The sequence below is a fragment of the Terrapene carolina genome, unplaced genomic scaffold, assembly GCF_002925995.2.
Source record: "Terrapene carolina triunguis isolate 2854851 unplaced genomic scaffold, T_m_triunguis-2.0 Scaffold95, whole genome shotgun sequence".
NCBI classification, from domain to species: Eukaryota; Metazoa; Chordata; order Testudines; family Emydidae; genus Terrapene; species Terrapene triunguis.
This window is the reverse complement of record NW_020664446.1, coordinates 52,412,567-52,432,260: the sequence shown is the minus strand read 5'-3', so window position 1 is coordinate 52,432,260 and position 19,694 is coordinate 52,412,567. Positions and strand designations below refer to the sequence as shown.

Sequence of the window (19,694 nt, the reverse complement as noted above, 5' to 3'; positions counted from 1 at the left end):
TATATTTTAAAGTTGTTTTTTCCCATTGGAAAAAAATTGACAATTTCCATGTTTGGGGCAGAGAGTTCATTTCTTTCAAAAATATTCACAGAAAATACTTACCATTTTCCATCCAAGTTTAGTCAGACTTTTAGACAAAAAAATTGTTGACCAGGTAGAAGAAATATATTGAGAATATATGGCCTGTATTATACAGAATGCCAGACTAGATGACCATAGTGGTCCCTTCTGGCCTGTGAATCTAAGAATCTGTAATATGTAACTAATTATTGCTAACTAGTTTTTTTTCCGTTTACGTTATGGAAAACCTAGAATAGTTTTCACAACATTTCCACCAACTTAATTGAAGTATATTTAAAACAAAACAAATTTGTGTTTGTGGATGAAATTATTCAGAGATAAGACGGCACACATTTATGGTGAATAGTGGACTACTAATATAATTGTCAACTCTGTTTCTATTTCATTGTGATGCCATTTGTTTCTATTTTTAAGCCTTGAGTTCAGAAGAAAGACTGTGTATAAGATAATGAAATTTAATCTTTATCATTGAGTCATATTCTGCTGTCAGATGCCTGTGCACATCTCATATTGACTTTGATGGGAGCTGCAAGGCTTTAACTGCTTGCAATATTTCACTCTGTGTTTTTGGATGGGAGTGAATATGTAGAAATGATCCTATTGTGATTCTATGTAACTTTGGCTGCTCCAGTGTCAATAACGGGCATGAGCTTACCATTACTGTTCACAGGGAACTCCCACTCAATTGAGCAGGAGTGTGGGATGCATATCAGCAGAAACAAAACCAAGAGGTCTATCTTCTTAACTCCCTGTAAACATCTTCTAAGCTATCTCCTCCTCATTATCCTCCTCCAAACCTTCTTTAAAAGTCTCCTTTTCCACCATGCCGACAAAAAACTTGACAATAGGCTGATTATTGTGCTCAGACCACTGCCTATCAATGGTCCCCATTGTTTCCTTGTACTCCCTTATCTTGTCTGTCTGCAACCATCTGTTGTCTCTTGTGTTATACTTAGATTGTAAGTTCTTTGGGCCAGGGACTATCATTTTCTGCTGTTTGTACATTGCCTAACACAATGGGGTCTTTGTCCATGGCTAGGGCTCCTAGGTGCTATGGTAATATAAATAATAAATAATAATAATTAGGAACATATTACCACTGCCTCTTGTTTGGTAAGGGCTATGTTCTTAGCTTAAAAAGCTGACACTCAGATTGTGAATTTGTTCCTGTTTTATAGATATTCGTGGGCTGCAGGGATTTCTGGACCAGGCCTCTAGATTAGGACTTGATGTATCTTTACAAAAGGTGGACAGAAACATCAGCAGAGTTTTTGCCAGCCTTTTTACTACCATGAAAACTGAAGAGTTGAATCGCTACCGTGACACGTTACGAAGAGCAATCTTACTTCTAAGCCCCAGGGGAGCCCAAACTTTCATCAATGAGGTCAGTGCATTGTTCTTTTAAGAATTGTGCAGTACAAAAACATGCATGATATTTTATACAGTAAGGACCAAATCTTCCAAACTGGCACATCTTGAAAATATGGACCTACATGTGTTAGTTTGTTACTACATATCTTAGTCAATGTCCAGTTTCTGGGAAATGGTTGTAATGTACTTCTGATTACCTAAATACTGCAAGTGAATTGAAAGACCAATACGTAATCCTAGAAAAGAAGCTATATTTATCAGTGACTGTCGTCTTTACCGAGGAAATTCCCAAATCCTTGCTAAAAGGAATTATGCTGTTCATGTCTGTACTACAAAGGTCTATGGAATGTGCTGTCAGTGTGGCAGTGGAATCACAGTATTTTTACTACAAATACAGTAGAAGATATTGGTTGCCTTATTTCTTAATGGTTTCTTGAGATCAGTGAGACTAATTAGGAACAGGATGTAGCTGTTAGGTAAAGATGTAATTAACACTGCGCCATGGGCTACTGTTTTGACATTAATTATTTTCCCCACCTTTTTCCAGTATGAGGTAAAGAATGACTTTGGAGTGCTTACTGTGCTGAAGAGTCTGAAATCTAAGGGTCAGATCCTCAGCAGGTGTAAATTAGCATAGTTTCACTGATCTACACTAGCTAAGAATTTGGCCTTAAATGTTGTACCCTTTTGCTTTAAGTCACCAGGGAACTGAACTGTGAAATTCAAATGTGTAAGGCCTATTTCCAGTTATCAGTGTGTTGCTACATGAAAGCCTGCTATATTAAAAAATAAAATCATTTTAAATTGAATTAGTTCTGTCACTGTTTAGTGGTTTTCTTGGCTCATATCAGCATTAATAAACCTTTCATTTTATGTTAAACTGTGATGATGTGTAATTATTTTTTGATGAATATGGTTAATTTTAGGGCTGATGAATAAGGCAGACTAAGAGCATGGGAAGGTCAAGATAAAGGGTCAAATTCTGTCCTCAGATACGTGCACAAAAGTCTCAGTGACTTCAATTAGAGTTATGCATAAGCACTTGAGGTCATAATTCAGCCCAAAGAGTTTACAGAAAGCTATGCTCAGTTCAGCTGGGACTTCCTGTCTGTTTTTTCATTGGAGGCCCACCATGAAAGAGAATTTTGGGTTGGTTTTCAGATCTGTCCAAATGAAATATCCAAAACTGGTACTAAACTAAGACCAGCATTTACAAATCACTCTAACCTCAGCCAGATATAAAGCCTGTCTCCTTTCAATATTCATAATTCCCAGAAATGCTAATAAGAGTTATATTGAAAGGACAATAGCCATGCAGGCCTCTAGAGTTTGAGTAATGCATTAAACCACTTTACCACTCAGCCCCTCCTCAAAGCAGTATGGTATTATAGGTATTAGGGCTAATGATCCTGATATTTTTCCAGATCCCTGCAGGAGTATAACCGTGGGCAGAAATGAGAAGTAATTTATTTGACAATCTTCTTTTATTGAATCTTGATTGATTGAGAAAAGCTTTACGAAAGAATATTTAAATAATAAAAATCAACTCCCCAACGGCTTGAGATATTTGAGTATATGCTTTAGGGGGGAACCCTGCATTGGCAGGGAATGAACTTAAATGGGACTCAATATGTCTCTTGTATTTCTAGTGTCTATATGATTTTATGGAGCTGTGTATTTCTATAATCATGCAAGGCATAAATACAAATTGTACACAATACAGTATAGAGTATTGAGTTGCAACTTTCAGATCAATTGTCTTTTATTTAATTTCCAGAGATAGGTGTTCAAAGCATACAGGAGGAGGAGGAAACTAGTATGAAGGCAAGAAACCTACAGTTAACAAATTACACATATAGAAGGACTCATATCTATAAACAATGGGAAATAGTTTTCCTCTCCTGGAAAAATTTTAAAGAGCTGAAAAAATATTTCACTGAAAAATTCCCAACCATCTCTGTTAACATCAATGAGGATACTAATAAAGTACTGATTGAATGCAGGATAATGCTTGAGCACAGAGACACTCAAACAAAAGTTAAGATATTTTAATGAAACTTCTGTTGTTGTAAGAGACATATTCTCATCCAGCATCTCAAGACTGTTGTGTGAGTGACTATAACATAATTTTATAAAGAAAGGTTCACAGACCTCTTCTAGCTGAAATCAGCAGATAGTACTCTGCCTGTTAATCACTGCAAAAAGAGACAAATTATTAATTTTCTTTAGAGATGGCCCTGATCTTAAAAAAAAGTCGATCCAGATTTCGGACCCATTCACCTCCTACCTGAAGTTCAAGTGTGTTTAGATCTGGCATCTAGATTTATAGAGAGAGGGGCCAACTTTGGAATTCAGATCCAGGTCATGGTTCCAAAATTCCCAAAGCTCAGAGGTGTGCATTTGTAGGGTTTTGTTTTGGGCTTATGTCTAATTGTTTTAGATATCATTTCTCCTCTATTGGCTTAGTATCCCTAATGCCCGGTTCTGTGGTAGTCCCTGCTCACAGGTTCTGTGATAGTCCCTGCTCATAGGTTCTCAAGCTTTATTTTCTGTTGAGACTGTTGTACTAGAGAGAGAGAGAGAGAGAGAGAGAGAGAGAAACCTCTTCTGGGGCAGTGAGGAAAATGTGGATTGAAGCTCTTTATAGAAACTGAATGTAGTGTTGCTTGACCCCTAAAATATTTTATAAATGTCATCTACTGCAGATATTGCACTACAAGCTCACTTTGGGGGTTGAAGCAAACCTAGTCTCAATGCAGTGAGCTTCCTTTTGGAGCAAATAGTACATGAACTTCAGTCACCAAGGGGCAAATGCCCTCTTCTACATATGCGGAACTCTCTCTAACAGTGTGACTGGGAGTGTTGCACAGTCAATGTGCAAAAGTTGGGCTGGATTAGGGGGATGGCACATAGAGGGAAAGGAACCTGTACATGGTCCCTGCATGCCAGTGCACAGGGAGGGAGGGAAAGGAGCCAGGGGATCCATTACCTGCTTGTTCTTTCCTTTGGCTCATCCAATGGCAGGCAGGGCCACAAGGGCTATCTCAGCCTCTGCAGCCTGGGTTGGGGAAGGAGAGGTCGCTGGTGAAGAAATCCAGAGTCCAGCCTGCTACTAGGGCTGTGTGTTGGGCCCTTGGCTTTGCTCTTAAAGAAAGCAAATTTGAACAGGCTACTTTTTATAGTTAAGGGCTCTTCACTACATAAAGGCATCTGTCAGCTGGAGAGAATTCAAAGGGGAGTGACAAAAATGATAAAAAGATTGGATAGCATGACCTTTTAAGAGAAGTTTAAGGAACTTGCTTTATACAGCCTGACAAAAGGGTAACCAATGCTTAGAAGAAGTAGCATGAGAGTAGGAGGAAGAGGAATTATTTAAGGTGGTTATGGGTGGTATAACAGGAAGTGATGACCTAAAACTAAAAAGAGGAAACTTTCTAACAGTGAGGTCAATTAGACAATGGAGCCTTTTGCCCAATGGATGTGATTGAGGCATCATCACTCAAGGTGTTCAAGAGTAGACTAGATGAAACACTCAACGACAGTGTAGAGGTCATTTCTGCACTAGTTCAAAGGATGGACTAGATGACCCAGATGGTCTTTTTCAAGACCTTTCTGTTATGATTCTGTGCGAATGAATGTAGACTGGTGAATTTTGTATAACCACATACAGGATGAGAAACGAGTAGATGTACAGTAACTTGTTGGATATTTTTTCCTAAACGGTTACACTTTACAATAGACATGCATTTTAATACCACAGGTTGTCTTAATCACTTAATGCAAGATGGGGTGATTTGAGTCCATACAGTTTATTTTGTATTAATTTTGTCACTTCTGTAGACCAGTAGATCCTAAACTGTAGGGTATTAGACAATTACAAGCTCTCATCAGTAAGAGAAGGGAATGGAACTCATGACCTTTAACTCTGTGAAACTTATTAATTGCCATCTTCAATGGGATCTTAAATATGTGGTGCTTTTAAAAAAGGCTCAACTATGAATACAATGTGTGTTTACTGAGAAAGATGGAACTATAGATCGGGTCTACTTAGGTTGTTTAAAAAATAGCATGGAGATTGTAATGAGAAGACTGGTGTAGATGCATTAATACTGGATAGAATCAAAACTGCTCAGCTGTCTGACATAAGCCCTCCACAAGGAAATGAAGACTTTCCTTGATTTACTTAACAATAAAGGCCTGTGCCTTTGGCGCAGGAGGATCAGAGCTCAATTCCTAATGTCACCATGGAATTCTGACAGCCATATGCAGTCACAGCTGTAAACTTCCTAGGTGCTCATAGATCAGGTAAAATTGTTTCTGGTTTTCTTTCTCTGCCCTCCCTATGTGTTTAGCTCTGAGCTCTTACTGGAGTTCCAGGATTGCTCTCAGTTTCCCCTTTTACGTTCCCCTGTTTCAGATGGTTGAGTCATTGCTGATCCTGAATCAGTATTGGAAGTCAGTTTGGAGTGGTATATGGTACTCTCTCTCCTTCCTGCCCCTCTGTGCTAGCTTGTGTGCAAGAAATCGAGCTTGTCTTTCTAAATTCCCCGTGAAGTGACACCCTATCACACAAATGGAATTATAAAAATGATATACGGTATCTTGAACATCCTGTGCTCCCAAGGAAAACAATCTTACCTATATGAAATCATTTTTAAAGGAAATAAATATCCTTTATCTTTTATAGTAAGTTCAGCAGGAAATCATGTTTCATATTGATAAACTTAATGTTTTGGCTTTTGGCATTCATTTTTGACACTTGCCTTTATATCTCTGTACCTATGTACACATATGTGGCTATCTATATGCTCTTTATAGAGTGATTTATAATGAGATAGAAATCTTTTGTGAGGAATTTGGTCTGCGAAGTTTGTTTTTCCTCTCCCCCCCCCCTTTAAAATATTTGTTTAAATAGCAGTGATTGGCTAATTTTGTGTGGGTGAACTAACAACCATTAAAATTGTGGGAATGTGATAATTCTTCATTGAGTAGAGCTAGAAGAAACCGCTCTACCTTTACTTTGTCTAAATCCAGCATGCATTGCGCCTCCTCAGGAACTAAAATCTAATCTGGCATTGATGACATTTTGGACAAATGGACTTTTTGGATTCAAAGGAAAATAATTAAAATTTAAAAGAAAAACAAATAAACGATCCTTAACTGCTCAAACCGGAACTGAAATAATGTTTCCTGATCTTGAGTAAATTGGCTTAAAAACAGATTCTTTTCCTTTGGTGATTTAACAGAATAATACAGTTTGTCTCACTACGAGTAATCCAAGCTGCAGGAGCACTGCAAAAACAAAACAACAAAAATTCATATGGAAATATTTGTTTGAATTTTAATATAAATTGTAGGCAATTTGTGAAGAGGCTAAATTATTTTATATGAATTAGTCAGCAAAGTCTATGTACAACACCTTCCTATTTGTTTCAATTATCTTTAAGTGATTATATTTTTTAAGTCTTTTTTGTTGGATTCAGCTATCTGTGATCCATAAAATTTTGAAAATCATTGTAATGATTATGAAGAGGAAAAACACAAAGCAGCATCCATTCATACAACTTTAATAGTAAACAATAGCAACAAGTCTGTGGGTGTTTGGGAAACAAAGATGGGAAAATGACTGGTTTGTGGAAATACAAGAGTATTAGTAGGAATTGTGGGTGGCCTTTACAAGGTTTAGAATCTGCTGTAGTATTAGTCTTTTTATTTAATACCATGTAAAGTGGTGAGAATATTGGCTAGCTTAAAGAATTTAGATGTTTGCTAGTATTTTGAATCTGATAAGTGGACACTTATGCATAAGTGTTCAGATTCATTTCTGGTACAACGTCATTAGCTTTCAATGCAGTTACGGCATTGATAAATTTGCCCCTATTTAACTGTCCGTTGGTTAGGTTGTTCTAGATGCAAATAGTAAAATTAATCCAAACAAATATACACTTAGATTTCCACATTCTTCATTCTCTAATCCTTTTGAACAAAGGATTTCAAATTTACCTAGGAGTGGTTGAGGAAACTCTAGTAGATTTACTGATAATATTAGCAGCTAAATTAATCATAAACAAGTGGAGAAATCTCTCACAAATCTCATTTTCAACATGACTAAATATGATGTGTGTGGCTATCACACGAAAAGGTGGCAGCACACTATGGTGGAAGATTGCATAAAGTTAGAGGGAAACAAGATATTCATTAAACACCCTTCATTGAAGTGAAAACTCAGATAAAGTCATGGGTAGGCTTAATAATCTCACATTAATTTTAATATGGTAGACATTTATTTTACTCATATATAGTCTGTCTTGATGTTAATGTGAACACTGACAGTAATGCTTTACCTGTGTACCTGATTGTCGTGGTGTTTTTTTTAATTTGGTCTGCTATATTTTTGTTCCAATGTTTGAGGATTTTTCCATTAATCCATGGCATTATCACTTGATATTGCTTTCTCTGTTAGATTTCTGTATTTGCTTATTTATTATAAAATCGAAGAGCTATTCAGACTTAGATCTGAGACCAAATTCTGACCAATTCAGGGAAATTGGTATAACCATCTCTCAAGTTTGATGTAAAGGAACTGTGTGTTCTAAATCTTCATCCTAGCAGCCCAATTTGCCCCTGTGACATGCTTAGAGTAAAATATGTGCACACAGCTGCATATGCAGATGAATGTGAATAGACATGTAGGCAACACGAACCCCAGACCCTAACCCAGAATGTACCTCTTGACTCCTGCAATTAAGGACCTCCCGGATAGCTTCCCCACAGGGTTATGGGGGCACACAATACTGACATCTTTCCCCATTGCCACTGCTGGCCATGGGTTTTCTGGCATGTGACTCTTTGCAGTGCCTAGGTGCTGAGAATTGCCATATACTTTGTACGATGATAGTGGATTTCTTCATTTGTTGGCTACAGTTTTTAAAATTGATTTTTGGCTTAATCCTGTCCCTGTTGAGCTCTGTGAGCCCACTCTTTGATCCTGTGGGATGGCAAAACATTGGTAATGAATACAGATCATTGCACCTTCTAGCTGGGTTCCTATGCTTGTTCCCTTTACTAATTAAAAAGGGCATTTCTTTCTGCCAGAGATTAATGGCTCCATGACTGTGGGATTTCCCTGGCATTTCTCCCATCATGCTTTCTTGTTCTATCCTCTGAGTTAAAATATATGATTTATAATGAATTAGGTTTTTTTTTTACTTGTAGTAGTTGCATGCATGAAGGAATTTTTTAATTGAGCTCTGCATACATTACTTGTGCAATTCAGGTAATATATGTTAAACCCTAAACAGATATTGGACCAAATTCATCCCTGGTGTAATCCCTCTGGAAAACAGTGGAGTTATAACAGCAATGAATTTGGACCACAGTGCTTAATTTTCAGAGGGGTAGCCGTGTTAGTCTGAATCTGTAAAAAGCAACGGAGGGTCCTGTGGCACCTTTAAGACTAACAGAAGTATTGGGAGCATAAGCTTTCGTGGGTAAGAACCTCACTTCTTCAGATTCAAGTGTACCAGAAGATATTTTATCATATAAAATTTCTCAGAGCCATAGTAGTTTGACCAGCTTTATTATGGCCTGTACTTTCTTATTAAAACTGACAGCATTCCTAGCACTGTTTATGTAACATGCTCATATCACTTACATAGCTGTGAGAAGGGGGGGAAAAAAACACCCAAGTTGGGCAGTATGCGTTGTCATTAATCTGTATTACTAGCCTTATCAGAGTCCTTTCCCCGCCTAGATTCCTGTGCATTTTGTTCTAATTTAAAAAGAGGTATGATAGCTTTTGCATTAGCAGCTTCCCCTTCGTCTCCCCAGTGTGCATGTGCGCACACCTACGTTACACAAACACACTGATTTTGTTAATCAGTGGTTGAATAGGAGGAAAAGAAAATAGGGAGATGGTTACATTTGTGCTGAGTCACTTAACCCCCAAAACTACGTTGGATCATAGTTGAGTACGTTCAGCTGACGGGGTTTCCCTTACAAAGAGCTATCTGGCAGACAGCAGAACCAGGTTTTGACAATGTTATACGCCAAACATTTGCATGGTTATAAATTACTTGTAACTTTCTCCTTTGCCCTGCAATAGAGTAAGTGGAACATGTTTGAGTAGTATGTTCACTGTAGTTGTTTCAATTAAACTTTCTGGGGTAGATTCCTGTTTGTTGTTGTATTAAAGCATGGTGCAGTTCCTAACATTTGAAGTTCTCCAATGATATATACCTGTATTTTATTGTATGGATGGCAGCCCTATTGACATCAATGGATCAGACATATGGTTCAGTATCATGACGCCAACAGAGGCTAGTATCAGAGGTAAGAAACCCCTGCAATAGTCACTTGTGAGTGGGTGGGGGGACAAAACAAACAAATCAAAGCCCTAAAGGAAAGTTTTTTCTTAATGACCATTTAGTTGAATGTTGTTATGCCCTGAAGCATGAGCTTTTATATCTCTTCAAAACTCTTATTTAAGAAATCCTTACTATTGTAACTCTGGACATTGTTGTTTTCCATATAAATCTCCAATCCTATTTGTAATCTTGCTAAGCTAATTGGCTTTAATGAGATCTTGTGGAAATGAGTTCCATAGGGCATTTCCTTTTTGATCTGTGTTAAATTTGCCATCTTTTGGATTTTTTTCAATATCCCTTTTGGTTTTTGTATTATGAAAGATGACATATAGAAGTATCTGATCTACCTTCACTCTGCCTTTTTTGTAGAAGCAGTGAAGCTCTCAAATGCAGTTCTGAAGTAGTAAAGTTAACTCTCCAGAAAGGATTAGAACCTGAAGTATACCTGAACTTTAAAAGTGGTGGTTCCAACCTTTTGGCATCCTTCATGAGAAAAGACATTTATGTAAAGTAACTGTTGGTATTCTTATTTATTCAGTAGGTCCTGGCATCAAACATATTTGTTTTAGAAAACTCATGTAAATCTTTATTTGAAGAAAAAGTATAAAAATGAACTGAAAAAAGTGTTATATGTTATATGCATATTTAAACACACAGAGGTTTTTGTTTATTATTCTTATACACTGAATTGACGGATGCAAGAGTAACCTTAGTAAATGTACAAGGTTTATTTTCTTTTCAAATCATTTACTTTGGGGAGTTTGCCTGAATATTTGAACATCCTGCAATTTAAAGATAAAAATTTTCAAAAATGAACTGGAAATTTAAAATAAGTACTGTGACATATCTGTGGTCATAGAGCACATAAATATATGCAAAATGTTTCTCTTAAAATATTGTAAATCTTTAGGCAATGACTTTATCATTCACTGCAAGGATAATTGTGTGCAATTTTAGTATAATTTACCTGAATGCTTGAGATTACTAATTAATTATGGATGATTAATTTTTAAATATGACCCTACATTTGCATTTCATTATCCTAGGGTTTGCCGATCTTAAAACTTTAGCAGAACTACTGTGTGTGTGTGTAAGAGAACCAGTTCTATCTTGTAAAATCAGTAATATAACAACTAATAACGTAGCTATTTAAAGAATTTGCCATTTTCTAATTATTTTTTAACTAAATGTATTGGAAGGATCAGATGATATAGACGTTGGAAGATATAGAACTGAAATAGCAGTTATTTTCAATCTTGTGATATTTTCCAATGCCTTAGGCACCACTGTATAGTAATTATGGGTAAATGTTGAGATTTTAATGGGAACCACTGTATCTCTCACATAAATACAGGGGCTGTCGCAAGAGTCTTCCACTAAAATGGCCTCTCTCAAGATACATATTTAATCCTGCCATTCTGGATTCAGGAAGTGACTCTATGATTTACTCCTTTCCTAATTGCAAGAGATCATAGAGGAACAGGCCTTTTGTCCTGGAAAAGGATAAGTAATATGATAGTTACTAATTTGAACTTTGAATGTACCTTTTCCAATTCTCATTTAAATATCAGTTTTAATGAATGAAATAAAGTGATATTTACCAAGACATTTTTAGTTCCAAATTAATTTGGAAAATAATTTGAGTCTTGAATAATTGTTGTGGAAATATGGCAGAGTACTGTTTGCACACAAGACAGAAATTTAGGCAAAACTTACCTTGAAAGTTTGAGAAGACTTGTCCTAGGACAGAAAGCTCTATCTATTCGATCTTCTCTCCTGGTTCAGATTAGAACAGGTCATTTGTGCCAATAACCCCAAAGATCTATTGTGGTAGCTAGCTAAAGGACAAAAGTATCCTGGCTTTCCAGTGACCATATTCCTTCTTTCAGTAACAGCAAGCAGAATGACATACAGCAGCCCTATGGCACCTGAAGCTCCATCTACACTGGGTAGATGCTCCAGAGCCTGGGTCCATTGGGTTTAGGTTTGCTTTGCATTGGTGGATCAGCACAAAGGTCCGTAGCGCCTAAGACTTTGACTAGGTTTTTATGTTAAGAGTATAGGTTTTTATGAAAACCTCAAGGGTACTGCAGGTAAATCTCATGGGAGCCCATTGAAAATGAAAGTAAAGAAATATTTGGGAACCTTGTTTGTCAGGGGCAAGCAGTTGGATTTGATTAAATCACATTTATAACAGAATATGGTGCTATAATTGACTGTGTTTCCTCGGGCAAAGAGTGTTCTATGTCAGACAAATAGAGCAGTACATCATCAGCAGGGAGTGTGATGTCTTAGTTGCCCTCATTCACCTATATACCCTGAAGGTATAATAGGTCAAATACTCAGAGATTTATGGCAAGAGGTTAAATGGAGAGGGCAGAAAGAAAGGCAGACTGAGCACAGTCCTATCACTATAGAGATGAGATGTTTGATAAATAAGATGACTGTGACATTGGGATGGGAATGAAATGCATTGGGGACTATGAGGAATTTCTATGGAAACTAGTTAAGGCTTAAATCTCTACAGATTTGGTTTGAGATTCTTTTCCAAATTTTTGTCTGCAAGGTTGGGTTAAAAGTCTGCAAGAAGGGATTTTACTGTGAGATTTCTGGTACTCCTTGTTTTCATATGGGCTAGGAAATGGAAATAACATAAAACAGTGTTTTCTCTTAGCATTTTGGTCTTATCTCATGTTTTTGCTTCCTGTCCCAAATACCACCAGGACATCCAGAGATGTGTGAAAATAAACATAAGTTTGTGGGGAAGGATAAAGTTATCTGAATATTTTCAAACTTCAGCATGTGTGTGGTTGAGTTTTGAGCAAAGTAAATATTCCTTGGTTCACCCATGTGTTCTGAACATTAACATTTTTAGAAGATTCAGAACACTATACTCCATTGGACGTTAATGACTTCACAAGCATCATGAAAGGACAGGCACAGAGATGCAGACAATATTCAGGAAGATGTTCTGTGTTGTTGGAAGTCTGTCCAAACTTGAACTAGCCAAGAATGCTGATTAGCATTAATTATTTATACTGCTCTATTAATGTACAGAGCGAGCTAAATCTATGTAAGACAGGCTAAAATGCTAATGATATAAGTGATATTTTGTAATTCTTATAATACCAATCATGGCAAAGATGTGGGTAGAGGTGCCAGGGGCTGAGAATTTTGTGCTTGTGGACGAGGGAGGCAGACAGGATGTGCTGTGAAGTGGTGCTTACATCACCTTTCTGGAGGTGTAGTGTTCACTCCCTGCACTGCAAAACTGGGAGCATACTTTAGTTTTGCTTGTCTTTTATATTCTTATCAGATATGCAGTCTAGTATGCTGTTCTTTTACTATCCTGCATCCATTGCCAAGCATGTTGTAAAGATTTTTCTCCTTGTAGGTTTTATGAGGGATAACGGATAGGGCTGTGTAGAAATCCCTCCTCTTAATCTTACCTAGTCAAGGGTCAATATCTCTCTATATCCGTGCGCTGTCAATGCTAGTGCAATACAAGTAATGAATAATGGCTCCCATACTGTGATCTATGTGCCAATGTGTAAACTCTGCAACAGAGATTGTCAGAAACCGTTCTGGGGATGGTCATTGCTGTGGCAGTTGGGTTTAGTAGATGGAGTCAGGAGTCAGAGCCAGAATCAGGAGCCCAGAGCAAGGCTGAAACAAGGCTGAAGCAAGAGAGAGGTTGGAACAGGGCTGGAGCAGGATAAGGCTTGTGGAATCCATTATCACTATCATGCAAACCATGAAGTGACATTGAGCAGACTGAGCTGCTATTTCTCCTGCAAGACTTATATACCTGCCCTGAGGCCAGACCAGCTCGTGGATTGGCTGGAGTCTAGCACAAGAATGACTCATCAACAGGTTCTAGTTCAGGGATGACTCATCACCTTACAGAGGGCAATTTCTGATACCTCTCCTATTCCTAATAGGGACATCCAAGAAAATTCTACAAGCTGTGAGCTCTTTGTGCATCTGTAGTAAGACGTGTACTATACTCGTTCCACCTATGTATCTTCTATGCTTCAGCCCACTGGTGTGATTTATTTTTGCATCACTGCTTCCATTACCATCTTTCAGAGTTCTACCAGAATTTCTTTGCAATGCAGCATGATTTCTTCCCAGGGTTATTGATTGATTGATTGATTTTTGTATCGCAGTAGCACTAAGAGGCCTTAACAGAGATTGGGGCTCCATTGTGTGAAAGTCTGGGCTTCAGGCCACTTACAATCTTAATAGACAAGACAAACAAAAGGTGGGAAAAGGAAGCATTTCCCATTTTACCATTGGGGAATTGGGGCACAGAGAACTTTATGCAAGGTAACACAGGAAGCAAACATTGAACTGTGATCTCCTGAGCCCTAGTTCAACACCTTAATCAAAAGATCATCCATCCATGGGATACTGTCAGCTATATTTGTTTCACTTTTGACCCCTAGCTACAGTATTTGAACTTGCTGGAAAGTATATTAATTTCCTCCCAGTCCATCACTCCAGTGATTCGGAGTAAGACTTTGTTGGCTCTGACTAATTCACTCTAGATCAAATATTATAAACCTCTTCAAATAACAAACATTGTTTTTAGTTTTATTTTCTAACTAGCTACGTAACCAAACTTGCACATAGAGTCTTACAGGGCATTTGAAGAATTGCTCAGGTAAATTTTTTTATTGAATTTGGATCCTTTCATTTTAATGGAGTTAAACTTTGCAGTGGAAACACTCCATGGATGAGATCAGTTTGTTTGGCACTGACCCATCCATTCAACTTGAAGCAATCAGATTAAATAGCTTTGCACTTTATTAATGTGTGTGCAAATGGAAATCGAGTTCCAAGGACACTATTTATGAAAGCACCTTGAATGATCAATCTTGGTGTGTAATTCATGTTTTACTTTCAACTTGCAAGATTGTTTTTCTAAAGAAAAAAAATTAGAATTGTTTTTTCGATTGTATCAGGAAAAAAACAAAATATGGATTATGATTATTTCTTAATGACAACATCATAGCTTCAGAATATTTTAAGTTCCCCAATACAGTGCCCCATAAAACTGGAAAATCATATAGAATCCACTATGTGGACTAATAGATACAAAAATGTAAGTGTTCAGTTTCTAAACCATTTTAGTTTTGAATGCATATTGATTCAAAGTCAGAACAACTTAGCAAGTGCAGCACTTGTCAAAGTCATTCAAGATAGCATGTATTACTAAGAGACACCCTAAAGTTGTAAATATCTTTGTGCAATTAAAAAAGGATACACCTTTCCAGCACAAAAAAGTGTGTGAGTGGGAGGGGGGGTGGGTTATATGTATTATTCAGAAAAATGATGTGTTTGTGCCAGCACTACTAAATACCAGAGAGAAAAAAAAACGGAAATAAAATGATGACAAAAATAATTTTAGGGACTGATCCAAAGTTCATTGAAGTCAATGAGAGTCTTTGGATTAGGCTTGTCAGTCACTACTGGCTTCTGCATAAATCCCCTAATGGCTGAGGTGCTGCCATAAGCATGCGAAGTGGTCCTAGGCATTTGGCAAATGTACAGGCACACAGGGATCCCTGCCATGTCAGCAGCTAGCACCCTGGCCACTCTACTGATTTCTTGTGCAGAAGTACTATAGGATATAATGGAAAAGTCTAAATGTTTTATGGACCATCCTGCAGAATGTAATAGAAAATCATACCTTTGCTTACAGAATTATATAGGATAGTTCAAATAACCAGAGGCTAGCATTCTCTATGGGTTTTTAGAACCTTACTGGTTTAATCCCACTAAATTCTACAGGACTTTTCCATACAGGATATGACCACATCCCATCTTGAAAGATGTATTTGAGGGGGGTGCTGGGAAGAGGAAGCAACCCTTCATTCCACCGCATTGACAAGCAGCCTGATTCAACACCTCTTTACTAGTTGTTGGAACATTCCTTGTGCCTCCCAGTGACTAGCACTGCGATCCTCTACTTAGCTGCCAAATCTTCCCCAAAATGTGCTACTTGGATTTCTGAGCACTCTGATATATAGTGTGCACACTCCTATCCACACATTATAGGCCTATAAAATGTAGGACGGTTATTCTGAGAAATTTGATGTCCTTATAAATGTCACCAAATTTAACTCAAGTAAATTATCTTCATCTTTGGGGAAATTAGGATAAAGCTAAAGAGATTATATATGGATAATTGAGAAAGGGGAGAGATGTATGTGTGTGTAATCTTTATCCTAACTCCCCCCAAAAGCAAAGGGCTTGTGAGGAAATGCACAGGATCAGTGTGTATGTACTTCAGTGCAATTGGGCAAGGAAATTGAAGTAGCTAAAATATTACAGGGAAGGCAAGTTACTCTGAGACTGTCCCCTATTCTGAAGCTTTTAAGTGACCAAATCTCAGTCACTCTAATGATACTTTCTTATAGTGTAAAAGAGAGGCAGCATAAACTAGAGGATGAAATGCAGGATTTGCAGACAGATTTTGCTAAATTCTGTGTCTATTCCTTGCATCTGTAAAACAGCAATGATACTTGTATATCTAACTCATCCTGCTGTCCGGTAAATAGAAGAGGACTTCAGTCTCCAATGTTGTACATTTGGCATTTCACCAGCATTAAATTTTTGAAGAGTAGGCCTGATTAATGCTATATTTTATTTATAAGTAATAAGTAAATAAATAATATTAATAAGTAAATAAAGTATGTCCTTCAAATACTCAGATGTACTATTTGAGAGTTTGTCAGGACTGGTATATACATTAGTGTTTTCAAGTACTTTCATTCAAATGAGTAATCAAGATCAAGCATAATTAAGTGTTGAGGCAGAGGGGAAAAATAGCTCCACGGTGAGAGCCATGATATCTTGCCATCTTTTGACATTTATAATATAGTATTTTTGTCCTCTTCACAAAAAATAATGGCCTGTGGGCTACTACTTTTCTATAACAGTGACCTCTACTGGATTGAGTGTCAGACCCATAAAAGTGTGTATCATAAGCCCAAATACTAATACAGCTAAAAAAGATTGTCCTTTAACTCAAGTGGTGTGACCCTATGCTTGTGGTGTAGAGGGATCTGATTCCTCGCCCTGCTTATATCCATGAAGTTCTGATGTGCAGCAGATTTGTTACACAGTGAAAAAGCAAAATTCAGTATTTTTTTTGCCAGCATTGCAACTTTTTTTGGAGGATTATGTATAATAGAAAGTAGGAGTAACCCTGAGAAAGTGTAGTATCATATCAAACTAGGTCAATGACATATTAGGTTTGAATGAAGCTGCTTAATTTTCTTTTAGGTGCTCAAATATCTTGCATATTTGAGTTTTGTTTTTTTTTTATGTCCTGAAACTTTTGGTTTAATACCTTATCATTAGTGCAATTATAAACTGCTTGTTTAGGACTATGGCATCAGCACAAACTACAAATATGAGACTTGCTGTAGGACTTCTACATATTTATTGCTATTGAGGTGAACGTATGTCATGTAGGCTACGTACTCTCTAAAATACAGTAGCTCTGGGCATGCTCACACCAATCTGGCTAGACAACCAATAGCATTTGGTGGTATCTGTTTTGTATGTTAGAACTATGAGTCACAGTAATGTACCCACATGTAGCTGTACACAATTTTTGATCTCTGCTAGATTTTAGTGCTTTTAAAAAATGAAATTCAGCTTTTCACAGTGAGGAGGACTTATGTCTCTCTCTCACTCTCTTTCTCCTCCCAAATCTCCTTGTGGTAAATTTGTATTAAGTGAATTCTTTTGAAAAATAGATTGAGTTTAAGAGATCTTAATTGTAAATAATGTTGGTGGAGATGTTAAAATGATCTGCATGGATGTTTAATGGGGCGTGTTAGCGCTGTTGTCGTCACTAACCTAAAATTAGAATTAAGAGTACATATAAATCTTTACAGGGAGGTAATGGCCCAGTTAAAACATTGTCATGTGAAGGTGCTCTGCTTATGTATAAAACTGGAGTCAGTACTTTTCACCTTGACCGAAAATTTGTCAAGAAAAAAAAAAATTCCAGAACCACTGAAGCTTCCATGCCAACAGTTGTAATTAAAAGTGAACACTTATGTCCCATCTGTTTACCACATCACTGAAGCTATGAACACTGTCAGTGGCCGTGGGCAAACAAATAAATCAACAGGCTAGTGGGCTGCTCTAGTGTGCAATGACACTCGCCAAATTTCCCACTCAGCTCATTGATATTGATTTGTAAATGAGCCTGCCTGTTTGTTTGTTGGAATCGCATCATTACTTCAGCAAAGTATGTAGCAGCTTTCCAGGGGCTCTGAATTTTATTATTTATCACTTTGATTTGCCTGTGGAAGGGTCAGGAAAACTAACAAAGGGGACTTGCAATAATTAAAACTACTAGAATGTACTGTGATGGAAGAATTTTTAGATCACCAGAATGAAGCTGTAAGGTGAAGGAAAGAATGAGACAATACTGCACTTTTGTTTAACTCTTTAATTAAAAACAGTGTGGAATTGGAAACAATTTCCTGTATGTCACTTTCTCCAGTAATACGCCATAAGTCGTACCGGTCTTTGAAACTGCCTCTTCATTGATGTGTCAATATCCCTCAAAATCCTGCAAAGCTTTCTCTTGGTCCTATGAGGGAATGCAGGAAAGGGAATGGAGTTTGTTTTTAAAAGAGTGAGAGAGACGGGGAAACTGACATAAAATGTATTGGAGGCAAGAAAGACAGGACAGAATATCAGTGTGTGACATTTGTCCTGGCTTCATTTTTCCTTCCGCTCATCAGCTGGATCTTCTAAAGAATGTCAGGATGTTATTGAAGAAACCCCCCCCCCAAAAGTCCCTCCAGGTCTTTGTTGCTTTTGACAAGAGTACATGAAGTCCTCTTATATGCAAGTGAACTGTGTCAAAATGGCTGTTCTTGTGCATTTCCTCCTGCTGTTTATTGGCAGGATGGCTGCGAGAGAGGTTAAATTAGAGTCCATTCAACCAGAACTCTGGCAGCAATGGTAGCCAGACTCTTTCTGTGCCAGTCCCCTCTCATGAGATTGACCTTGCTTTCTCCTGAAGCTAATTCCATACATTATATGTATTTTATTTCAATAGTAGGATTATATTTGGTAAGAATTCTATGTTCAAGTTTGTTTCAGCTATTCAGGTCTCAGCTGCATCTAGAATTCTGAAGCTGAACTTTTTGAGTGACATACTATGTTCTTCTATTGTGGCTTTTTACAGGCCCCCTCCTCCCCAAAATCCTTAAGTCCTAGATATAGTGTTATACGAGGACAGAATTGAGTGTTTGTTTACAGGTATAATGAGTTTATAAGTTATTTAAAGGATAATCTCTTTTGCTTTATAGCATATAAAGCAATGAATAGCTCCTGAGACTGATTAAAAGCCTCAGCTTTGATTTGGTTGTTAATCAATCTCAAAAGCTGTTTATTGTGAGTATACAACAGAGTAACAGAGATTATTACTATTACACAATATCACAGAGCAGGCAAAATAAAACAACCCCCTGTGAAGGCTTGGAAAAGCTGAAGTACCTCTTTCTCTGAATCTCAATGACATCACATTGAGGCAAAACTGGATAAGTAAATTCGTGGGGAGGGCTGAGTTTAAATAAGGATAACTTACACTTTTGATGCCACACGACTTAATGTTCTGACTGAGGCAAAGTACTATGTAAGCTTTTGTTTCTTTTTTTTTCTATATCTATCTAATGTAAAGTGAAATCCTGTTATATGAACTGATTAGGACAATCCCCGTTTTGATTGTTGTTATATATTGAATGATCACTCCATCCACATCCATGAAACAATGAATTTCCCAAATCGGTCACATGCATAGAAGCCAAATCTCCATTTTACAAGAAGAAAACATTTGAA

General features: G+C 37.3%; 1 protein-coding gene across 1 annotated transcript in view; it reads left to right on the top strand.

Annotated features, from left to right (window-relative positions):
• GRID1 (glutamate ionotropic receptor delta type subunit 1) overlaps window positions 1-19,694 on the top strand; it is an 800,331-nt gene that overhangs the window by 424,054 nt on the left and 356,583 nt on the right. Inside the window, exon 4 of the mRNA XM_024209390.2 lies at window positions 1,260-1,465. Coding sequence (XP_024065158.1) covers window positions 1,260-1,465 — 206 coding nt within the window. The remainder of the gene's footprint in view (window positions 1-1,259; window positions 1,466-19,694) is intronic.